Raw genomic sequence first — 24646 nt, 5'->3', positions numbered from 1 at the left:
GCCTGGGAAGAGTGGGGCCACATTCCTGTCGCCAGCCCCTGTTTGGGCTGGGCTCTCTAGGGGCTACTGGGGTCTCTGCTTTCTGGAAGGTGGGATGCCTGGCCCCGATGGCTCAGGATCTCAAGGGCAGATTTTCTTCTCCAATCTCACTGTGCTGGGTAACAAGCATTTGTCCTTGCAAGCAACATACCCTTCCCTGCATGACTCCTCCCTGCTTTTACACTGAGGGGTCAAAGCAGGGTGAGGGATACATTTTCCTCTCCACTCCTGTCACTGCAGATGTGGCACTGGCTGTCACCCTTCTGAGCTGCTGTGGACAAGTCAGCATCGTTCAGACATCCCTTCGGGCATTTGTGACGTAGTGTCTTTTCTGTTGTAGGTAGTGCCACGCCTGAGCTGACCACGGGGAGAGAGCCTGCAAGCGCTGGGAGAACAAGCGGAATATGAGTGAGAGCAGGCACTTCTCATTGTCTGTGGCATCCTCCAGCGAGCTGCATTCCTCGGGCTCACAGCCTGCTGTGCAAGCCTGCAGCGATGGGGACGAACAGCTTGGCCAGCCTCCGGAGCCTGCCAGCAGGAAGGCCAGCCCCCCGGATGATGCCGAGCCCGGCCAAGGAGCAGATGGGGTGCGCCGGGGCTGTGGGGACAAACATCTGGCAGCCTCTGCAGGCGCCAGGAAGGGATCAGAGGCATACACCCCGAGCGATAGCGAAGGTTGTGTGGGGCCAGCGCTGGACAACGGCGTGGATGCGGAGCTCAGTGCGGGTGGGGAGGCGGTGAGGCTGCAGCAGCAGGACAGCAGCGTGCCCAGCCCCAGCAGCGTGGATTCCAGGGAGAGAGGATCCCTGGCTCCAGAGGCACGGATCCAGGCCCTTGGCAAGTTGCACTTGCATGGCTTCCTGGGCTCCTCAGAAATGCTGAGCAGCAATGAGACGGAGGATCAGCTTGGGTGAGTGTGAAGCCATCGTAACACTAGCTTGGCATTGGTTCACGTGTGCCGTTTCCCAGATTTCGTTGGTTTGAGTTCCATTCCTCCCTGTGTAACTCACCAGTTAAAAAAGCTGCAGCTGCTCTCATAGCTAACTGTGTTTTCACTTTTTCTCTCTGGGCTCCTTTCCCTATTACAAATGCAGAAAAAATGTGATTAGAGACAATGTCTGCCCCGATGCACTAAGGTGAAGGAAAAGGCTTAGAGATCTCAAGTGTGCTGAGGGTGATGACTTTTGGGAGCATCCCACTTACAAGTTACAGATTTAGCTGCAGCAGTTCAGGCAGAGTTTGCTGAGATAGTTTAGGTATCAAAGCAGGGCAAGCGCAATAGCCTGGAGCTGATGGGGAGCCTGGTATGCCCTGAAAGTCCCTGTCAGAATGGCTTGCTCTGGCAGTCCATGGACTAGCAGATCAAAACTTTGCATCCAAGGACCATGTTGTTAGTAAGAGAGGGCAAGGCACTGAGCTTTGATCCCCACTGCACTTGTGGCTGGTGCTACCAGTGCCTGGGTGACACGAGGGTAGCTTGATTTCTGCTTTGGCTTGAGTGTGCAGCAAGGGGATGGATTGTGCTGCTCCATCTGGGATGTGTGTGATTTAGGATGCTGGGAGGTGAGCAGGGCGGTTGGGAAGTGCTGTGTATTGCTGTGACACAATGAAAGTGGCCACGTGCGCTCATTGTGCCTCAGCCCAGGTGGCCCCACTAATGACCCAGAAGCTGTGTGTATGCTTGGAGCCACTGCACCAGGTCTGAATGCCCTGCTGGCTTAGGGTATGTAGCCACCAGCATACACCATGTTCCCAGCTGCTGAAATGACCAGGCAGAGCAGTGAGGCCTGCTGAAGAGTCCCCTTAGTGTCTGCCTGGAGCAGCATCACTGCATCAGCCCAGCAGGATCTACTCCTCTCACCAAGGACCAGGCACTGATTGCTGGGGCTCAGCAATCCTCACGAGGTTTAGATACTTCTGGTCAAGGCAGTCTTCACCCATGCATCAGGCAAGGTGTAGAAGAGTTTACACTGACCTTTGTTCAGATACACCCTAGATTTGCAGAATTGGCCATCTTCATGTCTGAAGCTTCATGGCAGGTAGTCCTCTCCCAGACGCCGTAGTCTGCAGCTGGATGGGTGGCAACTCAGCAGTGTGAGCCGAGAAATATTCCTGTCATCCTGTTCTCAGTGCCTGAGACAGACCAGCATGTGTCATACCTCCGGTCTGTGTCCTCCATACTGACAGCCTGATTTCATGGCAGAACTTTCCAGGCTGGGGGACACTGACCAGAGACAGAGCCTCATTGGGAGCCTCTGCAAGTGCCTAAACCTCCTTGGGGCTTTGCAGGCTGGGGGACTGAGGCAAAATGACTGGTCACTGGGATGAGGTGGGCTTTTTTCCATGCCATTCCTGAGCAGGGATGCTTCCCTTTGTCACCACAAATCACCCAGCAGGCTGGATTGTAGCCACCCAGAGTTAATAGTCACTCTGAACCTTATGGCCTTGTCTACGTACCTTCTTCCCCAACATGAGAGAGATGCCATGAGCAGAGAAGAACAGCAGAGGAGCATGGCCTTCTTTGATAGTCCAGGCTGGCAGTGATGATATTGCAGAGAGAAGCCTGAAGGCTATCAAACGGGACTTCAGGGGACTGGGCCGATTAGTAGATGGAGCGGGAGTACAGGTGGTGTTTTCCTCCATCCCTACAGTGGCAGGGAGGAGTACAGAGAGGACTCGGAAAGCCCACCGGATAAACACGTGGCCCAGAGGCTGGTGCCAACACAGAAATTTTGTTTTTTTTTGACCACGAGGTGCTTTACTCGGCACCCGGCCTGATAACTGCAGATGGGTTCTACTTGTCCCTAAGGGGAAAACGGATACTAGCGCAGGAGCTGGCAGGGCTCATTGAGAGGGTTTTAAACTAGGTAAGAAAGGGGACGGGGATAAAGTAAGACTCATTAGAGGTGTGCCAGGGGAAAAAATGTCAGGGCCTGGGGGAGAAGGCAATGGCCCAACTGAAGTGCATCTACACTAATGCACGCAGCATGGGCAGCAAACAAGAGGAGCTGGAAGCCATCGTGCAGCAGGCTAGCTATGACTTGGTTGCCATCACTGAAACGTGGTGGGACCACTCCCATGACTGGAGTGCTGCAATGACTGGCTATAGGCTCTTCAGAAGGGACAGGCAGCATAGAAGGGGTGGTGGTGTGGCTCTCTATATTAGAGAGTGTTCTGATGTTGTGGAACTCGAGACTGGGAATTATAAGGTTGAGTCCCTGTGGGTTAGGATCAGCGGGAAGGCCAACAAGGCAAGCATTCTGGTGGGGGTCTGTTACAGACCACCAAACCAGGTTGAGGAGACAGATGAGGAGTTCTACAGGCAGCCGGCAGAAGTTGCGAAATCCTCAGCACCTGTTCTCGTGGGGGACTTCAACTTCCCAGATATCTGCTGGAAATACAATACAGCCCAGAGGAAGCAGTCTAGGAGGTTCCTGGGGAGCATGGAAGATAGTTTCCTGACACAGCTGGTCAGTGAGCGTACCAGGGGAGGTGCCCCTCTAGACCTGCTGTTCACAAACAGAGAAGGACTGGTGGGAGATGTGGTGGTCGGAAGCTGTCTTGGGCAGAGTGACCACAAAATGGTAGAGTTCTCTATTCTTGGCAAAGTCAGAAGGGGGATCAGTAAAACTGCTGTCTTGGACTTCCGGAGGGCAGACTTTGAGCTGTTCGGGACACTGGTTGTCAGAGTCCCTTGGGAGGTAGTTCTGAAGGGCAGAGGAGTCCAGGAAGGCTGGGCACTCCTCAAGAAGGAAATCTTAAAGGCTCAGGAGCGGTCTGTCCCCACGTGCCCAAATATGAGCCGGCGTGGAAGAAGACCGGCCTGGCTGAACAGAGAGTTGTGGCTAGAGCTTAGGAAAAAAAGAGGGTTTATGATCTTTTGAAAAGAGGGCGGGCAACTCAGGAGGACTATAAGGATGTTGTGAGGCTGTGCAGGGACAAAATTAGAAAGGCCAAAGCTCATCTGGAGCTCCATCTGGCTACTGCTGTTAAAGATAACAGAAAATGTCTTTAAAAGACGTTTAGATGTAGAGCTTAGTGATATGGTTTAGTGGAGGACTTGTTAGTGTTAGGTCAGAGGTTGGACTGGGTGATCTTGGAGGTCTCTTCCAACCTAGATGATTCTGTGATTCTGTGATTCTTAAGAGGAGAAGGTGTGACAGGGATGGGATGGCCAAAAGGGGCATTTGAATCACCTCCTGGTCTTAGTCTGGTGTAGGCTTCAGGCTGAGCCGTTTGTTGGTAGCACAGTCTGGAGCATGGCCAGGAGTGTCAGCAGCGCTGGGAAGCTATACAGCATGTGGGCTGACGACAGGCATCCCTAATCCATTGCGTCTGCAGTGTCGAGCAGGCTGCTCAGTAAAAAGCTGGTTGTTTTACCCAAGGCCACCAGCAAGAAGCAGAAGCACTGTTTCAAGAGGCACAACTGAAGATACTGAAGAGGAAGAAGTCCAAGGCAGGATGCTACTGCCTGATGATGTCCAGAGAGCCTGGGGAGTCCACCTCCACACAGGATCCACAAGCCCTGTAAGCTACTCTGTCAAGTCTTGGATGTCTGCAAGTCTCTCTGCTGCAAGGGAATCATATTTGCTTGGTTTCTGGTTCCCTGGCAGAGACTGTGAGTTCAAGACAAAGCCATAAGTGGTCAGTGAATGCTGGTGCAGTCACTGGAACTGCAATTATTATAAGATACTGGGGCATGAATTGGGAGAAGTGGCAGGCTAAGGATTTGGGCCTGATGCAACCTGACTGCACTCTGCATGCACTGACCATGATCTTGTGCTGTGAACATATTGACTTGGATAGAAAATAAGTATTCTGGGAAGCTGGATGCGCAGGGGACAAGATACACTATACCTGAATGCAAAAGGCCATCTGGAAAACTTCAGGGACAAAAATGAAATCTGGGAAACCACATATTCTCTGGGATCAGGTTAGCTTGCTGTGTTCAAGCTCCTTTGTACTTTGACCGTGTATCCATAGTATGAGTGGCAGAAATGCATGGCTGGGCCAAACTCAGCATGGTCTTTCCTTGCTACAGCTAACTGCCTGCTGCACTGGTGTTCGTCAATGAGTGTGGGTCATGAGAAAAAAAGCTGACAGACATACCAAAGCACTGGGGAATTCACTGTCATCCTCCATTGTCTCTGAATTTCCCCAGTCAAGGAGATAAAGCCAAAGCTTTAGTACTTCTACTGCAGTTTGCACTCACTGAATCCTTTTTGCCCCCCTGTCTAGTTTATCCCATAGCATCCACTGGATGCCAATATACCATTTGTTGAAGTCCCATTTTCTATCACCTTCCCAGGAGCCCCCAGCATGGGGCTGATCTCAGGGCACTGCTGATCTCAGGGAATTTGCAGCTCTGCAGTCAAACTGAGAGCTTCACTGGTGGTTGATGTTCTCTGATTTCAGCCCTATAAAATCATGCTAAAAGTCAAACTGATAAATATAGGAATCCCCACATTTGGCTTGTAAGATGCGCTTAGTACCTGCAGGTTTGTGACTGCTGCCTTTGCCCAGACTTTTCCTCACATGTCAATATACAGCCAACAAGCATTTCAAATTTCATTAAACAAAGTTTCAGAAGAACTTTGCAGAAGGCCTGCAGTGCACAGGCAAGAAAGTCCTAATTGCCATCATGTCCTCTGATTGGCCTCCCTACTCCACCAACACAGCAAACTAGGTTCTACTTTATTACAACTAATTAACCAGTGAGAATTGAAATGTAAACAACTCAGTGCATAAAAATCCAGTACGGTTCAGTTGCAATAATAACCGAGTGCATTGCTCTGCATGCCTTGCCATAAGCAATAAAACAGCATTTCAGAGATGACTGGGAAAAGCAGCACAGGCAATTAGGTACAATGTTACTTCAATAGACAGAAGCTTGTGATTACAATACAAATAAATATATGGCTCCTTATTTAAGTAAAGCAATTGCCTTCCCCGCTGTGTAATACACAACAGTTCCCTGTGGGAGGTTCATTCATACAAGTGAGGTTGTACCTTGTCTCCCACCCTAGCCGAGCTTTGTTGAATTAAATGCAGGCACTGCTCCTAGGCTGGTCTAAGCTGTTGGAAGCCTGTCTTCCCTTGGGGAGAGTCTTCTCTGGGACCACTCAGGGAGAGATGTGGTGTGCGGGACTTGCGTCCGCTGGTGCTGGCAGGCTCGTCAGCATTCACTGACCCATCCTCTGCCATGGCACCTGCCCTGGTCTCCACCCTTCGTCCCACACAAGAGACTTCACTGGGGCATTTGTAGGGACACAGGTCTTCTGACTTTGTTGCCTCCTATAGGAGTTTGGGCTGGAAAATAAAAGGGAGTAGTTCCAAGAAGTTGGGCAATGGGTCAAGCTGCCAAGATAGGTCTGTAATTCCCACCACTGGCTGCAGTTAAGCCTGTAAAATCCTTCTTGTTACAGGGGTATAGAGTTTCTAAAGTTCCTTCTGCTTTGTGGAGGGTGGAGACCTGTTCTGTACACAAAATCATGTCCAGGCTTTGCAGTTCAGCCTTCAGGGATGAATGGATTTGTAAAGACAGGCAGTTCTGAGGCTGAGGAGACCCCAGGCTGCAGTAGTCTGAGGAGCTGATGCTGTCTGTGTCATTTCTGTTTACATCTGGTTTGCTGTGTGGCCAGCTCTGGTGATCTGGGTGACAGTTTTCTTAAAGCCCTGAGCTCCTGGAATCAAGAGATTATTTGGCTTTACATATTCATGTAAGATTTTAGGCCATACAGTCATAGAGTTAGGTTTGTGAACAGCAGCTCTAAGAGCTCAGACATCAGAAATGACTTTTCAAAGGGTGCAAGAACTTGTTTGTCAAAGCCTGTCAGGCCTCACGCATGGAGTGTAGGCCGTGCATTGTTGTCTCCCTCCTTGTGCTGCCCTTCAGGTGGGCCTGCCCTGCTCCCTGGTGTGCCACCCTGGTGTGCCAGCACTGCCTGTTCCTGCCACAGCTCACCACGCAGCTGACCTGGCATCCAGAATCACAGAGAAGGAAAGACAGGGAGGAGTATCCACTTCACAGGAACCTGAGCTTCTTGGCTTTCCTGAACATAGGTGCATCAATAAGCATGGAGAGATGTGCCTACACACAGGCAGCGCAGGGCAGTCCTTCAGCAAGCAGTAATGCCTTGTGCAGGTTCTCTCCTGGGGTCATGAATCAGGGCCTGATAGTCCACAGCAGCTTCTCCAGCCTTCCTCCACAGAGCTGCTGAGGGAAGTACTTTCTCCATCCAGCAGTCTATCCACAGTCTATCTGTAAAGCAGCATGGAGACTCGCCTGTTTGGGTGTGTACCCATCCCCTTGTACATCCTTCTCGGTGGAGAAAAAATAGTATTTCTAGTGTGCCCTGCGCTTCTGGGCTGCGTTGCCTGAGACAAAAGGCTCAAGGCACTCTAAAAGCTTCTGTTTTTCCTCTGCTATAAAGGGAGCAAGCTGCCAACATTTGCTGCCAACATCCAGTTATATGACTTGATCTCAATTTTTAAGGACTTTCACGGTTTTGAGGTTGCCAGAATCAGAGCACTTGAAGGGAAAGAGAACCTGCAGATTAAATCCATTCTGGTAGTTGGTCCAGTCACAGGTGTCAGGCACCACTGTAACCAGTTCAGAGATCTGGCTTTTTACTGGGGCTTGACCATGATTGCCCGGGTCCCTGGGATTGCTCATTGTAAAGTTCTACCTTCCTCAGCTCTGGAAACTTGTAATAAAACTGGGAACAAAGCAGGTTATACCACAGAAAGCTCCTAAGGGCCTATAATCACAGAATCTATTTTTGCCTCTTCTCCTGCCCCCTAGCTCCAATATGAACAGTGCAAGCAATTACTTTGACAGTATTTTCTACATCTTTCCTTTTGGTACAGATTTGCTGCTGGAAATGCCAAGCTGAGCTGTAGTGAGGACGACAAGGAACATTTTCAATTCAAAGACATCAGGGATGGATTCAGCTCAACCTTTGAGAAGATTGTTGAGTCTGACCTAATGAAGGGCACATACTACAGCAGCTTGGACTCTCTGGATGTCCTCTCTCTCACAGACGAGACAGACAGCTGCGTCAGTTTTGAGGCCCCACTCACACCATTGATCCAGCAACGAGTCAAGGAAAGCCCAGAGCTCTTGGAGCAGAAACTGGTGGCCCAGCAGAGAGAAGCCCTTCACCACATGGCTGCTGATAAGCAAGAGCAGGCAGCAGTAAAGCCAGTGGAGGGGGATTTTGGGAGCCCTCTCAGGCACTCAATTACTAGCAGCAGGTCAGAGAATGTGCTGAGCCGTTTGTCTTTGAAGAATATCCCAAATGGGTTCCATGTGGAAGGTTCAGAGGAAGAAGCAACCAAGATCATTAACTCCATCAGGTAAGGCAGGCCTTGAATTCCTTGGGCAAAGGGAATTGTCCTTGTCTTACAGGGTCCCAGGGGCCAGGAGCAAGCCTCAGAGAATGTAATAGAGGTGGAGATGCTTTTTTTTTTTCTTTTTTTTTTTTTTTCCCTTGTGCCTCCTCACATGTGCTGTCATGGTGGACAGGCCAAACACCCACAGGACAAACTTTCATCTGCCTGCTCAAAAATCCCATCTGCTCTTAAGGCAGGCAAAATCTGAGCTGTTCTAGGCAGACCACTGAAATCTGCAAAAGCTCGTGGCAGGTAAGAGTTAGTCAGATATACTCCCAAATGTGCTCAAGGTTTCACTTAGGTGACCCTGTAGAGACTTCCCCAAGAGCTCTTCTGCAGACAGTGAGGAGATCAGTGGAGATGTCGCCCTCTGAGCCAGCAAATAATAAACCCATATCCTCAGCAAATAATCTAACCCTAAAAGCATATCATCTGTTCCTTAAGTTTCCTGAATGTCAACAGCTGTAAAAAAGCTTGGTATCCCTTAGATATCAACCAGATGGATCTACACTTCTGTCAGTCTCTGTATCCATTCAGGACAACTTTCCATATCAGTGGCAAGAGAGGAACTTTAAAACGGTGTTGGGTCTCCTTGTTTTGAATGGATGTGACATCATTTCTTAGTGAGGAGTCAGTTTCTCTTTCATCTCTTTCCTAAAAGTTTGAAATGAATCTGTACTATTTTGAATGCATCAAATGCATTTCTTTTGACCTGAAATGAAGGAGGTTTTGTCCAATGTCCTGTTCACAAATGTGTTTTCATACTTTTTGTTTGGGACAAGAAGAAATCAAAATGTGGTATTTTCCATGGGTTTCATCAAATCGTGTTGCTGCTCCTTGAATCTTGTTTCTTGTTTCTGTGTAGCGATGCCAGCTTGAAAGATGCCCTGTCAGACTCTGACTCCGACATGGGCAGCACGGAGCAGCTTGACCAGGGAAGCACAGACACCTTGGCAAATGGCTGCAGGGCAGACAGTGAGGCTGCAAAGAGGCTGGCCAAGCGCCTCTACAACCTCGAAGGGTTCAAGCGCTGTGATGTGGCACGCCAGCTTGGGAAGAAGTAAGTGGGGCTTTGGAGTGCAGCCAGCCTGGCCAAGCAGTTGACAGAGATGGCAGCACTGAATCGGGCTGTCAGAAACACACCTGTGGTGGGGAGGGTCCATGGGAGCATGGTGAACAGGACAAACACAGAAAGGGACAAGCCTACTGTTACGAGGCCTTGCTGGTTCATGTCAGGGCCACTTGAGATCTTCCCAGTTGAAACTGGTCCAAGACCAATGCCCTTGCAATTTGAATCCTACAAGTTGTTTGCATGTATTGGGCATTAATTGCCACAAGCTGCAGTTGCTGCCTGCCAGAACAAAGAGCTTCCTGCATTTGGAAGAGGCCCAGCAGGACACCTGAAGCAATCCCCAGGCTGAAGAGTTTTGGATCTTGACCTTCCTGTGTTTAAGTGGAGCTCCTGGGAGTGTGGTGGCAATGAGAGTCTGTCTCAGTGGGACAAGGCAAAAGCCCTGTAACATCTTTGCCCTGCCATTCCCCAGGGTTTTCATGTCTGCACCCCAAAATCTTGCTGCAGTGCCTCCTGACCCAGTCTTTGTAGACAGTGTGAACCCACAAGGGTTTGATGGAGAGACAGTTGCACAACAGAGGTCCAGGCCCTTCAGCTGGTAGATTGGCATGGGGAAGGCAAAAGGGAAATAGAAGCGTTTATTCATATGCCAGAGAGTTACAGTGGTGTCTAAAAGACAGGGCAATAGTAACAAACATAACAGTAATATATGACTTTAGGATGACAGTGGGTATGAGGACACCAATCCCCAGAATATTTCTCCTGGATAAAATATAATGTGTTGCTGGTTTTTTGTATGTTGTTGAAATGGCCTGCTGTCTAGATCAGCAGGACACAACTGTCCCTCTGCAAATACCCAAGCTTCCAATACTGAGAATGGTCTATAGCTCAGCTTGGTCCTGGGAAGGAAGGAGCCCATGAGTGATCTCTTAGGGAAACTTTTTATATCACCTGACTGCATTCTCATTTGCCTCTTTGGTTCTTATAGCAGGTACATATCGGGTTTCTGCTGCCTCAGGCCTAGCATCTGTCTTTCTTGCAAATCTGCCACACCAGCTGTCTGAGTGGGGCAGTTTCAAACAATGAGTCTCTGGGGTGCATCTGAGTGTGCCTCTTTGCTTATTTCTGCAGTCCTCCCTCTACCTGTCATCCTCACCTTGGGAAGCTGTTTGGTGATCCACATCTGGGACTTGACACAGCCTTTAAAAGGAAACAACTTGTGTTTTGATCAGCTGAGTTTTTGACACCTGGATCATTTCCTAGCACAAAACCTGGATAGATCTGCAGGCTCTTGGACCAAGCAGGTGGCTTTGTGGAGTAGGAAAGGAAGAAGGATGGGAATAGGTATATTTTAAGCTCCTCGTGCTCACTTAAGACAAAGTAGGACCAACCTACATTTGTGGGAACAGAGTACATTTAAGTGATGCTTGGGAGGGTTGTTTGAAAAGTAAAAATTTCATTTTTAAGCTTTTCAGCTCCTCTTGACCCTCGCCCCTTTTTTTTCTTTGTGAGTATTGGCAATTTTCTCAAAAGCAACCCCCCCACAAAAAAATTCATCATTGTCAAACAAGTAGACAAGGCTTGATGAACAAGGAAATAGAGGTTGGGTATCTCCAAATAGCGTCTTTCCAGCTGACAGGATTATGCGATGTTAACTCTAAATCTAGAAATTATCTTAGTCTGTCAAGAGCATGCATTTCAGCAACTGAGCTCTACATGGAAGATCCTTGTTGCTGGATTTGTCTGTGTCATCATCTCAGCTCTATTACTACCCCCAGACACATATCTCTTGCTGGACAGAGGTTGATGTGTTTCAGGTGCCAGACCACAAAGATGGCAGCACCAAGCACTTACTTGCAAGGTTTCCCAACAGACTGCTGTGCTCGCAAACCCATGCAGGCAGCAAAGGAGCAGGCAGCAGCATGCAGAGTTGCAGCATTGCAGCACATGAAGAACCAGGGCTCTGTCAGAGTCCCATCAGCAGCACAGCCTGGCCATACAGCCTGCTTCCCTCCTGTGGAGATTAGGTGAATTTTACTGAACCAAGCTTTTTTATGGAAACTCTTTTTTTTTCTTTTTTTTTTGATCAAGGTGGCTGTGGCACAATAAGAATCTTGGAAAACAGAGGTGTAGCTCTGGTAGGACAGTGTGATTCAGTGCAGTAAAACAGCACATGATGCATCCACGTGCAGCCATGCAGGAATGAAACTGGGAGAAAAGGCCAGGACTCCTGGGTCACCCTGGAGGTGGCTTGTGACCCAGACAGGTCAGTAATCACTCCTGGTGCCTGGACCTTCCCAAACCAGGGAGAGGGAGGAAGCATCAGACAGGGTTCTAAGATGAGTGGTCTGTAGAAGGTGTATGCACAGTGCAGCCACCAACCACAGGATGATAGACTTGTTTCAATGGAAAACCCATTGCTGTTCTTGCAGTGATGTCTCTGACATATCTGAGTAGCACTGGTGGAAGTGTCACTCATTCCCATGGGAGAAGCTGGGACAGCACAGAGAGAGGGAAGACAAATGATTGAACAAAGAAACTGGAGCAGGCATCTAAGCCCACCTTAGAGGAGGCCATGGGTTTGCTGTAGCCGGTATTAGAGCTCTGTGTCACAGGCATGCCTCGGGCACGTTGACTTGGTCTGGAGCTCGGGGAAGAGGGGCCCCTGGCTAGACAGAGGAGTTTATTGCTCCCTAGGGGCTGGCTGCCTTCAGGTGCCCTGCAACACCTTCTGGTTCCCTTGGCAGAGTCAGCAGTCTCTGCCTGGAGCTTCTCAAAGGAGAGGGACCAGGTGAGGCACATGGAAAGGTGTGATAGGCTGGGGAGCTGCTGGCACTACAGAAGCTGTCATAGATCACTGTTTGCCAGGCTGTCTGGGTCGTGAGGGTCATGAGTCCTGGCCATCAGCAAGACCCGGTGAACTGAAGGATAGGCAGTGAGCCTGCCTGCCTTCCTGGTCTGCCCTGGTGGAAGAGTGAGGTGAAAGGGAGCTCCCACCCACCTTCATCCTGCCTGACTACAGATCAATCTAGTTAGGAATGCACATTAGGGTGTAGCTCCCAGGGTAGGCCTTGGAGACACCTCAAGAGCAATTCAGTCCACCCAAGATTTGTGCAGGGCTGTAGCTGTGCTGCTGTCTTTTGATTTTATGGAGCATTGGTCTTTCATGCTCAGCTTGAGGTTAAGTGGGAGAATGCCTTGTTCTCCCCTGTTGATCACTCCAGTGCAGCAGTGTGTGACGGTCTTTGCTGTATGCACAGTGCCCAGAGTGCCCAAGCAGATTCCCAGAAGATCTGGCAAAGGGTGTCCAGGCAGAAGGAATCAGAGCTTTTCTTCCATGAGACTGTAGGATCACACTTGTGAGGTGGGACCTGGCCTGTGGAAGGGAGAGCACTGGCTATTTCCCAGCACTGACACAGCCAATGTATGAGGCCTTCTGCAGGCTTAGAGCTGAGAGGATCCCAGAGGAGGCCTGGGGCTTGCTTGGCTCTGTTGGTTCTTTGGCATAAGTGGAGATGTTGTGACATCTCCTTTCACAAGCATGTGGTCATTTTTGGCTTCTCAAATCACCCTGTTGTGAAGTTCCAGGATAAGAGGAGAAGTTTCCACAGGAAGCTGGCAGGAATCCACACACTGATTATTGCAGTACTGCTTCAGACAGACTTACCTGGGTTGGCCGCGGGGCCATGAGGCCGTGTTCTTTCTCAGAGATAGCAATCCCAAATGGTAAGATTGTTTTATGATCATGAGGCCCTGTGGCTTCAGACAACAATGAAATGGTAGCCTGCAGACACTTCAGCACTGATACTTACATCCTGCCTCTCAAAACTCAGCCTGGACCTCTCCCTTGGAGCTGACACACCTCTCTGTCTGATTCCAAACAGCATCCACCCCAGACACTTTACAGCATCAACCTCACCGTGGAAGATAAAACAATACTGTTGGAAAAGCAACGAGAGCAGTGAGTTCTGCCTGTAACATGTCTCGGAGTGAAGCTGGATGTGCAACACTTAGCAAGCAATATGATTTTCATTTTGTGGGGAGAAGGAAAATGAATTACATATTGGCAAGGGTGATCATATTGAATCATAGAATCATAGAATGGTTTGGGTTGGAAGGGACCTTAGAGATCATCTAGTTCCAAACTCTTTGCTATGGTCAGGGACACCATCCACTAGATTAGGTTGCTCAAAGCCCTGTCCAGCCTGGCCTTGAACACTTCCAGGGATGGGGCATCCACAGCTTCTCTGGGCAGCCTGTGCCAGTGCCTCATCACCCTCTGAGTAAAGAGTTTCTTCCTCATATCTAATCTATGTATACCCTTTTTTTAGTTTAAAACCATTAATTCTTGTACACTCCCTGACAAAGAATCCCTCCTCGTCTCTCCTGTAGGTAATGGAAGGCCGCTATAAGGTCTCCTGAGACCCTTCTCTTCTCCAGGCTGAACAACCCCAACTCCTTCAGCCTGTCTTCGTAGGAGAGGTGCTCCAGCCCCTTGATCATCTTCATGGCCCTTCTGTAGACTCATTCTAATACATCCATGTCTTTCTTGTGCTGGGGGACCCAGAGCTGAATGTAGTACTGCAGGTGGGATCCCATGAGAGCAGAGCAGAGAGCGAGAATCACCTCCCTCGCCCTGCTCTCCACACTTTTGATGCAGCCCAAGGTACAGTTGGCTTTGTGGGCTGCAAGCCCACACTGCCGGCTCGTGTCGAGCTTCTTGTCAACCAATATCCCCAGGTCCTTCTCCTCAGGGCTGCTCTCGATCCATTCTCTGCCCAGCCTGTATTTATGCTTGGGATTGCCCTGGCCCAGGTGCAGGACCTTGCACCTGGTCTTGTTGAACTCCATGAAGTTTGCACAGGCCCACTTCTCAAGCCTGTCCAAGGTCCCTCTGGATGGCATCCCTTCCCTCCAGTGTGTCAACCTCACCACACAGCTTGGTGTCATCCGCCAACATCGACCAATCCCACTGAATTGAGATCATCTACCATTTTGTGCCAGCATCCATTAATCATCCTTGCAATTCTGCCACCTGAGTTGTGCAGATAGAGGAACTTAGTATCACCCATTCTGGCTTTAAAGGCAAGAAGTTTCCAAGCATCCTTCAAAATCTCCAAGTATCTTCCTTCACCCCTGGAGAAGCACTTAGGGGCTAGTGGGGCCAGAATCTCCACTGAGCTCTCCTGCACCTTGGCTGCTCCAGTACCCCAGGAGCATCCATCTGACATGTGAGCTAGTGTGTCTGAGGGTGGGATTGCAAAGAGATGCAAAGTGAGGTGCAGTGGTGAGAGAGTGAGACGGGAGCCAATGTGGGGTGGAGAGCAGGAATATTGCAGTAGGATTAGGGGACACATCCAGCAATGGGAGAGAATGAGGTAAGAGAGAAGGCACTAGGCATCCTTATGGCCTTCTCCTCAGGCCATGTGTCCCTGGCTGGTTTGGGTGGAGGAAGCTCTGCCTGGCCAGCAGCATGGCAGAGGGGTGCACCGAGGGCAGGTACCCCTCATGCTCAGGTGTCTAAGGCTGGCAGCTGCAGTGCTAGACTGTGGGCATTTCAGGGCCCTTTGGAGGTCTTCCAGCAGCATTTCAGTCTGGGAGAAAGTCCTCCTGGGTCTGGGATCATGTCTGCAGTGTCATACTGGGAGTTTGGGCTGGCCAGGAGGCAGCAATCTGCTGTTCTCTTGTAGACAGTGTCTTCTTCCCTGATGAAAGGGCTGACTACTCCCTCTTTAATTACAGTAACGAATTTAGCAAGTTGGTAGCAGAGGAGTATCTCAGCTTCTTTGACTTCACTGGCCTGACCCTTGACAAAGCACTCAGGTGAGCTGGTCTCTTGGCACTCCCGCGTCCGGGCTGGCCAGAGCAGAGTACTGTGGTGGGTTTCTCCTCTGGGCTTCCCAACTCCACAGAGGCTGTCTGTGTAACAGGAGCAGGGACTGGGGGGAGCTCTAGGTTGTCAATTAATTTTTACTTTGGTGTCATGTTTGGCACAAAATACTGCCACCAAAAGTGGTATTTAACAGGAGGGCCCACAACCTGCTTCCCCATGGTGGAGAGCAGCTTTCCCAGGAATCCTGTTCTGTACAAACTCAGAGCAAGTGGGATCAACTTCTGCCCATTGGAATGGACAACCCATCCTGTTGCCATTGAGCCAGAGGTGGGTCAGATCTCAGCTGACAGCATGTTTCCCTGCACAGGTCAGAGCTGGCTCCATAGAAACCCTTTGCACTGCACCTGCAGGGGCCCAGGGGTGCACAGGCTGGGGGGAGGACAAAGGCTTTCCTAGCTGCTCTGAGGATCCCCTTTCCACCTCTCTCCTTAGTGTGGATGCTTCCCAGCAGATTGATCCACGACATCTTTAAGTATCATTTTCTCTTTGCAGGACATTCTTGAAAGCATTCCCACTGATGGGAGAGACGCAGGAGCGGGAGCGGGTGCTGATTCACTTCTCCCGGCGATACTGCCAGTGCAACCCAGAGGAGAGCACTTCCGAAGGTACCACTTCCCTTCCCAAGCTCTGCTGTGGCACGGCTGCACACTCACAGTGCACCTGTGTCACAGAGCCTGCACATAAAGTGAACCATCCACATCTTGAGTAGCAACCACTGGCCAGACCAGGCTGCAGCTTATTACTCCGCTGGGGTGCTGCCCTGCTGACCAGCCCTGCCCTGGGAGGGGCTGGGGACACCAGGCACTGTACAGACCTCCTCGGGAGAGTCCTGTGTGTCTCCTCAGGGCGTGATGGTCTGAGTGTGGGCTCCCAGTAACAGGAACATGCAAGTGCAGGTGAGCTGTGATGAAGGTAAGCTCCTCAGCTGTGACCTGGCTTAGTGGCTGTGCTTTGCCCAGCACCAGGGGAGGGAGGGAGTGGTCCTCAGGGGTAGTGAGTTACTGCAGCTGTGGCTTGCAAAGTGGTATTGGCTCAGCCCAAGATCTCGTCCGTTGAAGGAGGTACAGCAGAATAGAAGACATTTCCATACAGATTGAGAAAGACTATTGGCTTGCTATGCACAGGGGTTGCATTCTTTGCTCTCTACTGTGTGCAGCAGGGGAAAGCAGAGCTGGATAAAATCCTGGGCCCACTGGAATTGTGTATTTTGTTAGCCACTTTCAGAGTCCTTCTCCATTTTTTTTAATAGAGGTACTTCCTTCTGTTTTTCTTTTTTTCTTTCTTTTTTTTTCTTCTTGATTGTTTGTTTGTTTATTTTAATGGAAAAGGTCATTTGGAGTACACATGTGCATGTGCACACATCCAGACCTGAGCACACTCCAGTTCACATTTACATGAATATCTTTGCACATCTGCTTACATGCATCTTGAAATACCCCCATGGGTGGAAATCAGGCTGCTGAGCAGATCTCAGCCAACCTCACAGAAGTGCTGGTTGCTCCTACTTCACCCTCTCAAGCGTGGAATATAGCAGTTGGACCTGAGAGATCCTGCTTGCCTCTGCCTTGCAGGCTCCCCAAGGAGCAGCAGTGCCTTGGGTCACACAAACTCTCCAGTTCTTCTGCCGGGTTAACTGAACACAAGCTATTCTCAGAACAGAATGACCTCTTCACTTTTCTCTGTGGTATCTGAATAAAGTATAGGCTTACATTTCATTTTCCTATGTTTGCTTTACACACTTTTGTGTGATGTTCTCTCCCACTGATCCAAAAAGGACCTTCCTCTGGGAAGGGTCCTCAACCTCTAGACATTAAGCTGCGGGTTAAGCTTTCATGGCTCTTTTCTCAGAAGTGATTTCAGCAGTCATCCCTAGCTGAAATATCCCAAATGCCCAATCCTAACTTCTCTTCACCACCTTCCCCCAGAAGTGATCCCCAGCTCTATTGCATCCACCTCCTACCCCTATAGACAAGGGCCTTGGGATCCTTTCTCCCCTTCTGGTCCTCAGGTATCTGTCACACCCACTGTGTGGACAGATGCATGCACACACCAGCTTGAGCAGAGGCTGAGCTGGAGCATGAGGCAGTCAGATCTCTGACTCCATACACACACCCTTCAGCATGAGTCTGTTCAGAGGGCAGCAAATAGTCAAACAACACACAAGCTTTGCCATGGCAACATGAGTTTACATAGGTGCTAGTGGAGCTACGATATCACAAGTGTTCAAGAAGAAAAATTAGATACCAGTTGTCAATGCTGCATGAGAAAGTATCTGCTCATACAAAAAAAGGATGAACCCAGAAAGTTAAACTCTTCAACAATGGCATGGCAATCAGTGGAGATGTCACTGCTGCTGGCAGGACCTGTTTTGAAAGTATTACAGTCCTGAACAGTACAAAACTCTTAAGGCTAATGAACAGTGGAACTGAAACACATCACTGATGCTACTGTCATGACCCATTCATTAACACTTAGTGCCACAGCATTACCTGTGATGCACATTTCACAAGTCTGGGAAGGACCACTCTGCAGGCCAAATGCAAACTGAATGAGTCCCAAGCAAGACAGATCTGTGCTTAGTGCTGAAAGTGAAAGGGGCTTAAAATACAGTTGTAATCCAGTCAATAAATATGTGCAAGGCCTGGAGGGAAGCAAAGTAGCTCATGCAGTTTACACCTTTTGCAGACACTGGATGTGCAGTGATTTGAGGAAACTGTTGCAAGCTGATGCTGTTCCTTCAGAATGTAGTTCCTTCTAGTTGTAGCTAGACTAAACTGGCACAGGGTCTTCCACCAAAAAGAAATTTGAGCCACTACATGTTACTGAGATGTCTAAAGAAACACCTGTGTCTGTGGTAGTCTGTCAACATAGAAACATGATACAGCCAAAGCAATTTGGTCTGGAGATGGTCTGGTGGCTGTGAAGATCTTACAGCCCTCCCCCCTTTCAGGGCATTTCTATGTGCTGATTCAATTACTCTTCCACTGATGGAGCCACAACTGTTGCAACACCAAGGGTTGCTTCAGCCTGCATGACAGGATGCTGCAAACAAGGATGGCAGAAGCTCTGACTTGCTGACCTCTGAGTGGGGTGGTAGGCCTTTCTTCCACAGAGTTGTGACTTTGACACACTATGGGTGCTCTCCTTTACTGAAAAGGGCCAGATGTCGAAGAGTTATATGTATGTGCTATGGCACTGTTTTAGCAGAGAGAAAATGTGAATGTGACTGAGCTAAGCAACAGCAAGTGAATAGCAGGTTTTGGGACATCAGCTCCACCTGGAGGCCATGGAGGGCATGGTCTACCTGACCCAACCAATCCAGTAAAGCAAAGTGAAAATGTCAGCCCCAAACCTCCCATAGAGAATCCAAAATACACACTAGGAAGGCATTTTGTTCCAAGCCCAAAGCTGCTTCTTGTGGAAGTGAGGAAGCATCTTTCTTAACAGGTGATTCTCTCTTGAATGTCAGTGACAGCAATTCCCCGCATTTGTCAGTTCTCAAACAGAAATACGTGATGTGCCCACAAGAAACCCTTCCTTCCTCAGAGACTGTGGTTATTACTAGAGAGAAGCTAATGTGCTCAGTTACCTTCATCCTGGGCTTGTGTGTCTTTGGTTGCCTTTAGTTGTCAGTGTTTAGAGCTTGGCCGTGAGCATGAGGTGCTCAGGGCCCGGTCCATGAAGCAGCACACCAAGTCATGCAAAGGGCAGGTTCAGAGGCCAAGGCCATAGTATTTTGGCACTCTGGGCCCTCCCTGGTGCTCTCTAACCACGTTGTGTGGTCTTTGTGTGAACCAGCTCAAGTGCTGGAGTACAAGGCATCTCACTGCTGTGAGGTGGTGCATGGAGACAGACAAGTCTCTTGAACTTAAGCAGCTTAAGGACTCAGCGTGGTTTTGAAATAACTAAAGCCACCACCCTAGCTGGTACAGAACAGGGTGCTGTGCTGTCTTAAATGGCAGGAAAAACTGTATGTGTTTATTGTCAGAGAGCCAAAAATTCTGCACTCTTTTGTAGTAATAATTTTGTTGGAGGACTGAAGAACTTGCAGACTGCACAGGAACAATGGCTAAAAACCTCAGGACAAACCTGTGTGGTGACTGTGATCAGCTGGGGGAAACTAGCTTAAAGTACTCCGTTTCCCAGAGTCTCTGCTACATTCTGCACTGGTGATGGCACAGAATGGACGTGGGGGAAATAGAGATGGGGTCAGCAAAAAGTCTGATCTTTATAAAGCCATTGACAAAATTGCTTTCAAGCCAATCCCCTGGTGATCATTTCAGGAAAAGGTAAAGTTTGAGGGGAAAAATTATATCTTTTTTTTTTTTTAAACTACCATGCACAGTTGAAAGAAACAAGCATTCTTTAGGGTCCAAAGGCATAGCAACTAACCTTGCTTTTGCAATGGGTGGGCTGCCAAAACAGGGCAAACACTGAAACTCTGTGGAAAGGAGAATAATAATAGCTGTCTGACTGTTGTGTTTCAGATGGGATTCATACACTCACCTGTGCCCTGATGCTGCTAAACACAGATCTTCATGGCCATGTAAGTAGTACTTGGAGATGTGTCCTTCTTTCTTTCCCATCTAGTGTAGAGGTCTTTCCCCTTATGCAGTATGCATGTCTGGAAAATCAAGATAGGGTGGCAGAGGGTACTCTGACAGGTCCAGGGGAAATTGTGGGTGCCAGGACCAGTCCTGGGGACAGACCTTCTCTTACTGTCACTGCACACTCAAGCCAAAGTCACATCTGATGTCAGTTATCCCGTATAGGCACAGGCAATGCAGCTTTCTTCCCAGGACCTACTGCATACATCAGCCCTGCCCCAGAAGCTCTCATGGAGAAGTCCTCACTACCAGTCTCTGTGGAGCGGCAAACAGCAGCTCCAATTGTGCTGCTTTTTCTGGTGGTTCAGACACATGACACTCACCTCATCTGCAAAACTGCTGCAACTGAGTCATTAGTTTCTTACAGGACCAGATCTGATCATTCATTCCCAGAACATGAAGCAAATCCCAGCTGTTCCTTTTCCCCAGGACATTACAGAAAACCACTGGAGAGCATCACATCAGAGAGGCCTCTGGATAAAGAGCTGGGTGAGCAGAGCTCACTACCCAAAGGTGTGGCTGGATGGAAAACAGCAGAGGCTATGCATAGGTTGGATTTATTCCTACAACGTCAACTAGATTGTTCCCAGTCTGTAGAGAGGAGAGCAGAGTAGGAGGAAGAGTCGCTGCACAGAGAGATGGGACTGGGCATAAGGGACACACTGGGACACTGTGTTCCCTTGGAGAGCCCTGCCATAATGTACACCTGGGAGTATGCACAGACTGTGCCCTGCTCACTGCTGTGGGAAGATGTAGGCACTGTTTATACAGACCTCCTTCCTGCTCTCCAGCCTTGTGGTGCAGACATAGAGCATGGCTGTGAGCCTCAGAGGACTGTGCACAGGGCTAGAGGAACTCCTCGAGTCTCAGGTCACTGAAGCACCTTCTTTTGTAAAACCCTCTGAGATCTTAGACCTGGAGCCACAGACTCCCCTGGGCTTCTGTGGAGCTGGGAGGTGGGAGGGTGTGGGTGTGGGTGTGGGTGCGTGGATGTGTTTAAGGCTTGTTATAGCAACCTGCACATATGAAACCTACGCTAGTTTTAGTCCCTTTTTCTGCCCCACAGTCCCATGATTTCCAAGCTGTATTATCAGAGTCCTTTTCTGCCTCCAGCTGGTAACAAGTTGTTGTGCATCTGCAGAGACTTGCCCTGATTTATCTTTATGAGCCTTTTAATGAGATGGCCGTAGGCCATAACCTCACTTTTTGTATACTGGTTTATAATCACCTTCGAGAGGAGCCTGTTTCTGTAAGGGTGAGAAGATGACACTGCATGAGTGCTCTTCACCTATGATGGCAAAGATGCAAAGGCCACCAGCTTCACCAGTGCCATCCTGACAGTCCAGCTGGGAGACCCTCCCCATCATTACACACAGTGGCAAAGTTTGAATGCAGCAGTCGATGGAGGGAATTACTGGTCTCAGCAAGAGCATCCTTTCCAGATATGCACTGTGGCCTGCACCAAGCTGGCTACAGCTGCCACAGCTTCATCCTCTTGGGAACAGGCAGCCTGTGACCGGTATCACACTGTCTCACTCCCACATGGCTGCCAGTAACATATCTAGCAAAGTGTCTTTGCATGTGGTGGGACAGCAGTGGGCCCAGCTTCCGGGAGGGTCTCACATAACATTCATCCTTAAACAGAAAAGGTTGGAGCCAAGGAAATACTTTTATCAAGGCATTTACTGCAACAACAAAAGCAGACAGTGGCAGAAGACAAAACGCACCTCCACTCAAAAAGAAACTAATTTTGTCTGATTGTTTTAATTAAAAAAAAATCCAAAAAGTGTCTGGGAAGGTGGAAATTATTGAAAAGGAAAAAGAAAAAAAAACATACACCAAAAACACAAGCCTCCAAAACCTTTTCATTTCAATTTTTCATTGACAAGCTGCCTCATAGGCCTGGTGAGAAGAAATTATCTCATGCTATCTAGGCAAGGAAAAATGCATCTTTCTTTTGACCAGGTGTAGAAATGCCCGAACTTTTCTTTGAAAAATCTTTTCTTTACTTTTCCACATGTAACATTAATTTCTTCTTCTCCTTCTCCTCCTTTTTTTATTCCTCCTTCTGCTTCTGGAACCTCTCTTTCTGCTCTTTAATCCTTTACCAGGTGGTAAGTGCAGTCATTCTAGTGTTTTACTTTTAAGCACTAGCATTTGACTTGTTTTTTTTTGTTTGTTTGTTTTGGGTCTTTTTTTTTTCTGTGTTAAAAAAAAAAAAAAGAGAGAGAGAGATTTTGTTTGTCCAGATTCCTAAGATGTTGTGCAGTGAGTGTTCTTCACTACTTGGTAACCCATTAGCAACTGATATGAGTCACATAAAATCCTCCTTGGGCAAAAAAATTGCAGGATACCTGGGATTGTGTGGCTTGATCTCTCACTCCTTGTTTTGTTAAATATGCTGTTGGGATATTACATATCACTTCTTTTTTTTCTTTTTAAAATTTCCTATTTTAATATTGTGTGTGTATTTCAGTGTTTTCCTGTACATTGCCACAGAGTGGGAAATCCCTCTGGTTAGGAGAGGGGGGAGTTGATGTGTCTTATTAAATGGCAAATTGTCTACAGTAGCGTCTCCACAGTGGGCTAGTTCACCATCCGAGTACTGATGGTCACATATGCTGAGTTCAGGCCTAAAAGTGATGAGACTGGCTTTAAAACATGAGATTTGCGCATAGCCACACTGTAGTTCTACTTTAGTACTGTTGATTTTCTACTGCAGGTACATTTGGACCCTGTTTTGAAATGGTCCTGCAAACATACTATTTTTAAAATGAGGTGCTCCATTTTCATAGAATCACATGATTTCTGGAGTTGCTGTTAAAAGCCAACAGTTATCAGCAAACGTTGCAAGCTTTTTAATATAAACCAGGTTGTTGGAGCCCTGCACCATGCTCTGCTGGTGCTGTTTGAGCTCCAGGAGATCTTATGACAAAGTACTCCTGTGCTTTACTTTGACCCTCAGAGACAAAGCTTTGAGATGTTTCCTTTTCAACGCACACCTTTCTCCCTCCTTGTTCAGAACTGCTTGCCATGGAAAGACAGTGACAAATCAACACCTCTTCATCACCAGCACTCATGATTACGTTTTGCCCTCAGAGTACCAAGTACTTTGCTGAAGCCCAGCTCCTACACTCATACTGTAATGCAATGAGCTTAAGCATTCAATTCAAAAAGCAAACCAGCAGCTCTCATGGCCATTGGACAAAGCATAAAAATGGGACCCATGGCAGCTCCTAACACCGCATGCATCACTATTAGTCTTAAAAACACTGTGATATTGTCCTTTGAGACAAGCTTGTGATGTCACATTAGCAACGTGTGTTAGTAGCACTCAGAAAGCTGAAGTGCTCTGACAGAAAGCCTCTGGAACCACCTACAGAGTGACACCAGTCTGCCCACAGTAGCTTTGTGTGGTCGAGGGGTCATTGTCATCCAAAGTCTGCAGGATCATTCCCTGCAGCATGTTGATTTTGATTCTGCAGCCTAGAATAAATCCACTACCAGATCCCTTTGTCCAGTCAGACCAGCAACCCTCACCTCATGATGCAGCATATGTGCAGTTTGTGTTGTTGTTTGTTTGTTTGTTTGTTTGTTTTCCCCAGGAGATAAGTATTTAAGAAAGGTCAAGAAAGCCCGAGTAAAAGCAGGGTCTGCCAGGGGCAGGATGCTTATGCTGGGAAGCTCACTGTGGATGCACTCCACTCACCACTTTGTAGCTATGTTTGATGCCTGGTGCCTCCAGCCCAGAACCTCAAGTGTTTTAACACCTTACAGAGGGAGGGCTGGGGAGAGCACCCCAGATAGCCACTGGTCCCAGCAGCCTCCTGGGACTTTCACATGGCACTTCTTTTCCCACTGAGTACCCAGTGTTCCCTCATCCACACATACCTGCACAGCCTCCTAATGCTGGGACTTGGAAACAGCCAAGAAATACCAGGCTACAGCTGAGTATCTTCCAAAGCCCATTTTTTAAAATGCGCTCTCTCACCCTCCTTCCTTTCTCCACCCCCACGCCTGTTGTGATGCTGGCTGGTTTGTTTGTTTGTTTGCTTGTTTGTTTTTCTGTAATTTACCAACCAGCCAGTACACAAACCTCCCCTCCCTCTGCTGAAGAAACATAGCATGTTTGCAGGCTTCCCGGCAGGTTCCCCGTGCCTGGTTCAGCTACTGAGCACTGTCTGGCAGGAGCATTTAGCTATGGGGTCCAGTTACGGGAAGCAGCTGTGGGGCTTTCCTGTGAGAAAGCAAAGATGGTCGAGCCTCATGCTGTGCCATACTGTGCCAACTGCAGTGTCCCTAGGCACTGCAGATGCATAACAGTGCTTTTTATCTCTTTTCCCTGACCTCTCATGGAGGAGACAGGAGGCATAATCAAGAATTTCAGACAGAGCTGCTCAAAGCTGCTCAAAGGCAGCACCAGCTCCATGTATGGCCAAAAAGTGTGTATGCATACATAGATGGCAGGTGGGGGGGGGGGGTCTGTTGTGGGTTAATCCCAGGGCCTCACTCTTTGCCGATGCTTTCCTCGGGGAAGAAGCCCCAGGGGGGTTCTGGCATCAGTCTCTCTCAAGACGTTATTTTCTTGCACTGAAAACACACCTTACTGTGCGGGGCACCTCTTACATCATCTGTTGCAGC

General features: G+C 48.7%; 1 protein-coding gene across 1 annotated transcript in view; it reads left to right on the top strand.

The window, feature by feature from the left end:
* Positions 1-443: 443 nt before the first annotated feature.
* Positions 444-24646, top strand: part of PSD2 (pleckstrin and Sec7 domain containing 2) — a 46197-nt gene continuing 21994 nt past the window's right edge. The window contains exons 1-6 of the mRNA XM_035559647.1: positions 444-949; positions 7909-8397; positions 9299-9493; positions 15248-15328; positions 15891-16003; positions 19886-19944. Coding sequence (XP_035415540.1) covers positions 444-949; positions 7909-8397; positions 9299-9493; positions 15248-15328; positions 15891-16003; positions 19886-19944 — 1443 coding nt within the window. The remainder of the gene's footprint in view (positions 950-7908; positions 8398-9298; positions 9494-15247; positions 15329-15890; positions 16004-19885; positions 19945-24646) is intronic.

This window comes from Cygnus atratus, chromosome 14, assembly GCF_013377495.2.
Source record: "Cygnus atratus isolate AKBS03 ecotype Queensland, Australia chromosome 14, CAtr_DNAZoo_HiC_assembly, whole genome shotgun sequence".
NCBI classification, from domain to species: Eukaryota; Metazoa; Chordata; class Aves; order Anseriformes; family Anatidae; genus Cygnus; species Cygnus atratus.
Note: the sequence above shows the minus strand (reverse complement) of the source record. Positions and strands in the feature narration are given on the sequence as shown.